This window comes from Chiroxiphia lanceolata, chromosome 5 (genome assembly GCF_009829145.1).
Source record: "Chiroxiphia lanceolata isolate bChiLan1 chromosome 5, bChiLan1.pri, whole genome shotgun sequence".
Taxonomy (NCBI): Eukaryota; Metazoa; Chordata; class Aves; order Passeriformes; family Pipridae; genus Chiroxiphia; species Chiroxiphia lanceolata.
Window position 1 is genome coordinate 22,791,326 of NC_045641.1, and position 8,696 is coordinate 22,800,021.

The 8,696-nt window shown below is 34.5% G+C and overlaps 1 protein-coding gene across 19 annotated transcripts in view; it reads left to right on the plus strand.

Moving 5' to 3' along the window:
* Window positions 1–8,696, plus strand: part of CADPS2 (calcium dependent secretion activator 2) — a 295,682-nt gene that overhangs the window by 254,747 nt on the left and 32,239 nt on the right. For 12 of the 19 annotated variants that reach the window (XM_032687472.1, XM_032687480.1, XM_032687475.1 and 9 more), the window contains 4 exons: window positions 1,316–1,463; window positions 4,942–5,016; window positions 8,294–8,377; window positions 8,492–8,524. In XM_032687472.1, coding sequence (XP_032543363.1) covers window positions 1,316–1,463; window positions 4,942–5,016; window positions 8,294–8,377; window positions 8,492–8,524 — 340 coding nt within the window. Of the gene's footprint in view, window positions 1–1,315; window positions 1,464–2,426; window positions 2,442–4,941; window positions 5,017–8,293; window positions 8,378–8,491; window positions 8,525–8,696 lie in introns of all 19 variants that reach the window. The other 7 variants (XM_032687469.1, XM_032687479.1, XM_032687471.1 and 4 more) reach the window with 1 other exon arrangement.

Here is an 8,696-nt window from a genome sequence, read left to right on the forward strand (position 1 = left end):
CTTCTACTATAATTACATATAAAGCTTATAAAAATTAGCAAAGTCAAAAAAACTAAAAGGGTCTTAAGGCATCAGATCCAACTGAAACTAAGTTTTATAGTGCTAAATTTCTGGAAATTACAGAAAATGCAGAGTCGTGTTTTCTTGAGCTGTATCTAAATGCAACACATTTTGCCATTGTCTAAAACTTTGCATCATACAGATTTGGCTGTGTGTATTTTAATGGCATACACAAACCAGGCTAAAAATGGCTCACTGCCAGGTCACAACCAAAAGCTGGGAACAGAATTATTATCACAGAGACATTACAAGACACATTCTTTATGGGTTGTTTTTTGGTCTTTGATATCAATCCTGATACCTTTGCTGCTTGATTTCATAGTCAATAAGAAGATTCTGTTGGCAATAAATGGTTTAATTACTAATACACAATAATCCTAGTATCAATACATAAAATACATTAATATTTTAGACTTAATTCATAACATGCTGGTCTTAATACACTAATTATGTTGTAGTGTGGTCAGAGATACTGTACAACAGGTAATAAAGATTAGACAGTAGCAACTCAGAAAAGAACAATGAAACTATTCTATTCTAACTCTTCTTGTGATATTAATATGATCTTAAGAATTTTTAAAATGGAAATAGGATTCTTCTGTTCCTATGTTTTGAGAATATCATGTCAATTTCTGGTACCTGCATTCAAAAATAAGGGTGGGAATAAAACATTACTTTTATATTTATGTGTGCTGAACTATAATATATTTTAATGATATTATTCCTCATTTGCACTGAGAAGAAAACTGGGAGTTTGTATTACATGTCTCTGGATATGTCTTAATTTTTAATATAAATACTAATATTTTCTTAATAATAAACTTATTGTCTAAAATTCTCATTTGTATTAAAGCCAGAAGAGAATTTTTTTCATTATATTTCTTAGAAGCAAGCATTTGATTGATGAACTGCATTTTAGGGTAGAAAAGCTGGAAAAATTATGGGGTATTTTCATTGCTTAAAATTGTTTTTAGTCATCATACAAGGAAACATATTGTTATCTAGTAGGCAAGAAGATAATACTTTTATTGTTCAACTGAATTCACTGAAACCCTGCAGAACCTTGAGATTACCACCAATGCAATTGTTTATTGAATGGGCGGATGTTCTGCACTTACCGAATTTTAATTCTAAAATGTTCTCCTGTGCATGTACATTGTTAAGCCAACATGTTTAGTAAGATTTACACATTTGTACAGTGGTTGTTCAGAATTATCAGAGATACTCATACTGCAAATTGTATTTTAATATACAGAACAAGAATTGCATTTGAACTCAAACTGCAAAAGACAAACAAATCAACAGACTTGCGTATCCCTTCTTCTCTATGTACAATGTTTAACGTCTTAGTTGATGCTAAAAAACAGACAGCTAAACTGTGCATACTGGATGGGGGGCAAGAGGTAAGTGGAATTTTGTCTGTTTAATTCCTATGTTTGGTTGATCTGAAACATCTCAGACTGCAGACAGTCCTTAGGAGAGTCATTTCAAACTAACTGAAATGCACCACATAGCTCTGTACAACTGGTCCCTACAGGCGTCATGCAAGACACAACACCTCATCTTCCACCAGAGAACACACAGAGGGCTTCTGTAGTTTATGTCCTTTGACTTGTGGGTCTTTTGAACATTCAGAGGATTTCTTGGCTCACAGCCCTTCCAGGAATTTCTCTTGGATTGCAACAAAGAGCCTGCTTCTTTTGCAATAGTAAAATAGAAGCAAAATATTGTCCTTTGCAGGTAGGTTTCAAATGAGGAAAGTTTAGTTTTAAATGGCTCATAGACCTATGAATATCCTGAAAATAGAGGAAAGAAATAATCAGGTAATTTAGTGGGATTCTTTTATTTGGTCTCCAAGGACAGGGACAATTTTGGCAGTAGTCTGCTGCCAGGACTATAGATACTCCACAGTGAAGCACTGATGTACTTTCAAAGGATATGAAAACTTCAGTGACTACTGTCCTTCCCATGTTGTCATTCTCATCAGGAATAATGCATGAAATGAAAGGATATACTATATAGACTGGAAAGACCACCAGGGTAAAATTAAAAGTGTTCTCTCTGTGCTAATGCATCATCAGTGTAATTTGTTTTGTAATTTGTTTGATTTGATTTTGGAGAGAGGGAAAAAAAGAATTTGTCAACAAAAAAAGTATGTCTGCTTTAGGCACACATTTACATTATTTGGTCATTTGATTTTTGCATTTCTGTACTGTGCTCCTCATTTCATTGAGTGATCTTTCAAAGTTAGCATATTCTATGTAATTGTCTTTTTTTTTTTCCTTAATTCAATGAGACATTCATCATTTTCCTGTTATACCCTGTTGTCTTTATTTTTCCTTTTGGTTTCCTGTGATGTGAACCAGTTTGCTAGTCAATGGGTAAGTGTCTCTTCACTGTTTTTTAGTTTACATTTTTTCATTGAATACTAACATCTACTTTTTATTTTAAATGGTAATATTGCTTTTCATGTTAATTTTTTAGCCATGCCCTCAGAATTCCCTTACAGTCTGCCCTTGCAACAGACTGATCATCAGCTTCTCTGTTCTTTCCTTATTCATCCTCTAAGATGATTCCAGATGAATTCTTCATTCTGCTGCTTTTCAGACACAGTGTCCTGTTCTACCATGTCACAAAGTTTTAGACTCTTTCACCTCTCAGTGAGGCTCATCAGAAGTAACCTCAACTAACAACTCTTTATATGAGGCTGATGCTGCCATTTCATCTTTCACATAGTGTACAAGCAGTAAACTGCAAGCACACACGTGCACAGCCTTCTTTGGGGACAGGCAACACCAGTACCTCTATAACAACCTGCAGAACACAGATGGCATAGCCTCATTCTCCACAGAGTCTCCTTTTGCCTGCTCGGGATGATGCCTCCTGCACTGTCAGCCGGTCTGCTCAAAGTTCAGCTGTCTTAAAGCCTTTATTCTGGAGTCAAATAATCTTCCAAGAGGATCTGAAGTTTTGTTTCGTTGAGGGTGGCTGTTTTACCATAAGTTGGCATGGGGGAGAAGTGGGTTAAGGTATTTCTGATCTCATGATTTTCAAAATAAATCATGAAAAAAATCAGATTGAAGTAATTGAAAAATTATTTTAAACAAATGTTGTAATTTTGGAAGCTTGTGTTTTTTGAGTAACTTGACTCTGTTCTTTTTTTCCATGGTCAGAAGTGAAGTTACTGATTATATTCCATTTCTACAAAATTACACTTGCTCTGTGGTGAGAAAAAAAAAAAAAAGGAAAAAAGTACCAGAAAAAAAATATGGGAACTGATCTTACATACATAGGTCCATTAATTTAATGTACTATGGAGGTAAAGCTGCAGACTGTTTCTGGGAGGGACAACTGATTTTTCCTGGATCATAGGAATATGTATGTTTTCGACATTCATCAGTGGGAGAATAATTGGTTATTGTTTTCAGAGAGTAAGAAAGCATTGCCTTCTGAAGACTGAGTAAGCAACAGATGTCACAAGCAGTTTGCAATGATTTGAGTCCTTAGCAGATCAAGACAATATTATATTGGTCGAGACATTAATATGGTTGGAATATAATGTATCTGAAAATGTAGAAAGTTCTTTGATGAATTTCTAATATACTCTTTCACTGCTCCAGTATATTTCCTTATGTTTGTCTGAGTTCTGTGTTCACGTTTCCCAAGTTATTTTAACCTTTAAAAAAAATTAAACCCAAAAATTGATGTATTTGTTGTTGGTACCTATAGTAGATACATATATGTGGGCAAACACAACTCCTAGTTTTCTTCTCTCTTAATTCAGATCCAGGTTTGGTATCTGTGCTATTTAGAAAATTATTCCTAAATATATTAAGCAGATCAGATTTACTGTTTTGGTTTGTGTGGCAATTCTGAGACAGAATAAAAACAGCCTTTAAAAACTTAGAACTCTAAAAACTATTCAGCTGGCAGCTGCTAAGTTAGGCTAATGTTTACACTGACCTCAGTACTTTTACTCTGAGCATTATGCTGCTAGCTGTTCCAAGTAGCCTTGAACTATTAAGATAGGGTTAGTCTTTACAAGTCACATTTTCTGTGAAGTGGCTATTGGGGACAGTCTTTGCTGCCAGATAAATGTTTCTAAAGGAAGAATTACTGTTTAAATTGATGTGCCTCCTTGACAGAATGGGATCCCTAGTTCCTGTTAATTTCAGGAGGGAACTCTGTAGCATTATCTAAAAACTCTTTCGGATTTATTTTAAAAGCATTTACTTAAAGGCACCTTCTTTATGAAAAAGCAAATGAAGTCTGTTTTATTATGCCTTCTATGGCCTATTAATTTGTTACCATCTATTCTGCTTTGTTGATGAAATTTTAATTTTGCCCTTGCTTGAGCATATTGTAAGATTTGTATAAACTGTGGCTCACTGTGCTAACAGAAAGGCTCTTTTAGGATGAACAATTGGAGCTCATTTTATTTCTAGAGGACATTTAAAATAACTTATGAATGAGAGTTGTCAGACATGAAATGCTGTATTAATTAAATCTTATTCTAGTCTTTTTGCTTCTCCAGCTAAACTAACGCTTTAGAAAAAATACATGGCCACCTTAATTATATAGGAGAAGACAAAAAGTATCCTTCACATTCCTTTGCCTGAATAAGTATAAGAACTCAATTCATCTAAATAATAACCCCATTAGCTGCTTAACTCAACAGTGTACATGGGAAAATTTTCAACACAGAATGTAAGAAAGTGTTGATTGGGTGGATCATTTTCAAGGGTTTGTTCTTCTGATGTTCAAAATTATAATTTTAAGTAAATCTGATCTGGCAAGGTTATCAGCTTTGCACATTTCTGACTTGTGACAAAAGTGTGTGTTTATATACATGCTAATGCCTCTTTATCTTTTGAAATACAGCAACAGTACCATTCAAAAATAGATGACTTGATTGAAGAAACTGTTAAAGAAATTAGTTCACTTCTTGTTTCAAAGGTAAAACTATTTACGTTTTAATTTATAATAAAGCGGAAAATTGTTGAACTTTGGCGATGTCTTTAAATATCACACAGTTTTTCAATTCACAGTGAGATTTTGGGGGACAACAGTATGATTTTTAAATAACAGTCGTGCAAATGATACTGAATTTACAAAATTAAATTTTGTAACGCATTAGATAAACAATTTCTGTGCAACCTCCTATTCAGATAAGTTTGTCTGTTGTATTTCTGTTATAGACAGGAACTCCTAGCAGCTAGTAGAACTGGTAGGAATTAATTATGTTGATATTATCTTAAGTAAGACCATGTGTTATTTTTTGTTTAATTTTTTACATGAAAACTTTCTTCCTATCACTTAGTATTTAAATTTTATATTTGGAGATGGACAACATCCAGAGTTCCAGTTTAACTTTTTAATAAGATTTTGTTCCACAAACCATTTAATTTAAAATATTTTATAAATTGTTCTTTCGTTAAATTGATTTTTTTATATTTAATAAGAAAAAATATTTTGAGATGATATAGGGCTTTTGAAGAAAACTTAAACAATGTCTTGTGTTTCTGTAGCACCTCTTCTCCAGTAAAAGTCTTAAGTGCTTGATATAAAAGAAAATCCCTAATAGGTTGAAGACACAGAAAAGAAAGATTTTATAAGAAGTTTTGTTATCTATGCATTGCAAACTACCCAGAACTATGATTTTCACAGTAGGACAAATAAGCCGTACATTTACAATTTGAGTTAGTGACAAAAAATAACTCTGGTCCTATTTTCATCATCCCTTCGTTTTCACTTGTCACTGCTTGGTGACAGGGGATGGGAGGAGCAGGAATCTGCTTTCAGACTGACACCCATCAGTTGAAGAGGAAGGCTTTGTAGAATCATTGTAGAAGTTTGAGCAAAATGTGTCCACTTACCGATAAGTGAAATTTTGATGTAAAAGTAACTACAAACAATTCAACTAGAGAGTTTCAAGTTTTACATGCTGCCTGTCATTGCTGCGGACTAACCTTCCAATTTATAGTTTTAGTGTTATTGAAGAGGGAGAAGAACAAAGGGGAATTTAATCAGAGCAAATCATGCTATTAAAGGTTTAAACCTTTTGATTTTTATCTTTTTTAAAATCTGAGATTATAAAAGAAGGAAGAAAATAATCATATTCCTCCTGAATGTGTGTACAAGAAATTCTAGAGACAACTGCTGTCAATACAGAGGGATTTGCATTATTGGTGTCACATATAGTATTACCAGAGGTTAAAATCGCAGAACAGGAAGCATATATTCCATGTCATTGGCTGATCATTAGAAGTTTAACCAGTGTCTCCTCATTGGAGATGTGAAATGCCAATGACATCCTGATTGCTTCTGTTTCAAGGCAGAAAGCTTCTGAAGGTACAGCGGGACGCTGATGTTTTACTCTTGGCTTTGCCCAGAAAAAATACACATCAATGTGCATGTGTTCGTTTTTTGCAACTAATATATTTTCACTATTTTTCAGCCTTTACCTCCATATTATTTCCTTTGTGTTCCAGTAGAATTAGTGTCTCAATCATTGTTTTTAGCTGCAAGTCATTTATGAAAATGAAAATAGAACTTTCATTTCAATGCTGCTTTACTTGGTAAGGACTATACTGGACATTTTTTTGTACAAGGCTTACCAATCTAAAGCATTTAAAAAATCACTGTTAAAAAACAGTGAAACAAAGCAGTGTGTCTCGGGGTTACCAATTCAGAGAATATGAGGTATGCACAGAAATGCTTTTAGAGCTTCACAAGTCCATGCACTGAGATCTCGGAAAACAAGCTTGATCCTTCATACTGCAATGTTTTGCTCTCTGTTGTTTTGTGTCCCACTTGTATTGGAACCGTATGTTAGCGCTGAGGACACCATGTGGTTTGTGAGATCAGCTTTTTCCATAGCAGATCTTTGCATAACAAGGTTGAACACTTTTCTGCAGAAAGAAGCCAAGAATCCTTGCCAGTCAGATAAAACGAGTTAAGGTATGAACAGCAGCTTCTCACAAGAATGCAATAGCAAAACAGAAAGCTGTTTTGTAATAAAGGGGATGCAGAAACAACTACCACTCTCTCTCATGATGTAGATTTATTCTTTGATTGGCACCTATGTACTGGTGTCTTAATTAATCACTGTAAATATGACAGGTTGGATTGATAAATGACAAATGTAGGTTTGCACTTGCTCCTGCTCCTTGAACTGTTAAGAGCAGGGCTTATTGTAAAGTGATGATCTCAGTTCCTCTGGAAGTGACACTGTTGTGACACTGTTACAGTGCCCATTAACAGCATGCCAGATGGAATTTTGTTCTATCCTCACACTCATAAAATGATACTCATGGTTGTGGGAATGACTGTGTTGGGAGCAAGGGACAATTTTTAAATCAATCTTTATATAAACTGAAAAGCAATTTATATGTGTAAAAGAAATGTGCATGAATACAACAGCTGACAGAATTTTATGTTATATACCATGAATTACTTGAGCAATGTAACATCACAGAGGGACATGCAAAGGGAATTTGTATGCTGATTTGGGGGAGTTGAACCATTAAAGCTATAATCCATGCAATTAGTTAGATTTTTTTTTTTTGGTCAGCAATAAATTTTGGCAAAAACACCTCTTACTGAGGAATCACACTACTCAGAGAATCCCAGGTGACAACAGAGGGGAGAGAAACCACATCGTACCAGAGACTTTGAGTATACATTTTCTTGCCGCCTTCTTGGCCGTGGAGTAGCATATGCTGTTGACAGAAAACTCTAGTGCTATTACACTGCTGAGTGAAATCAGAGTTGGGTTTCTATTCACTTGCAAAGGTAAGGGAAACATGATATCAAGATCACCACCTTTAGCAATCGTGCTTTATTGTCTTTGAAGCTGTGATCTTAGAAACTATGGTCCTAGAAAATAACATATAATTTCTACCCAAAGTACGTACTGGGTACACACACTGTTGTATTTGATGCCACGTTCTAGAGGCAGCAATGTTGCACTGGAATCAGGCCCACCTCAGCAGAAAATTTGGGTTGAGTTTCTATTTCTGCAGTGGTTCAGCAGCTTGATCAGTAGGTGAAGCTGCATAATGAAGGTTCTCCTTGATTTCAAAGCTTTGTGAAATGGAGAAAGTGATCAAATTTGCGGTTTTCATTGCCCTGCTGAAGAATAAAAATATGAGGATGAAAAATTCACATTCTCATTCCAAATACTTAATTTTTATACTGTGCATTTGGATTTCTCTCTGTGCTTTTCCTCCAGGTTGTTTCAGTATTAGAAGGTGTGCTGTCTAAATTGTCAAGATATGATGAAGGCACTTTCTTCTCATCATTAGTTTCATTCACTGTAAGTGTTTGGATTCACAGTGTTTCTGTTCTTCTTTCTGTGCATAATTCTGAAATTGTGTACAATCTGTAGTAATAAGTACTTACTGTGTCTTTTATGCTTAATTTTCTAAAGGTGAAAGCAGCTGCAAAATATGTTGATGTTCCTGTAAGTAGAACATTTTTTAATTTATTTATTCTAGTGTTCATAATAATTCAAAAAGTAAGGGGGGAGTTAGCTCACATTTTTTATTGTTGACATTTTGCTTTCCTACAGAGATTCATTATAGCTTTACACACAGTATTTAAACAGTCACTACAACTCTGAGAGGGCATTTCAT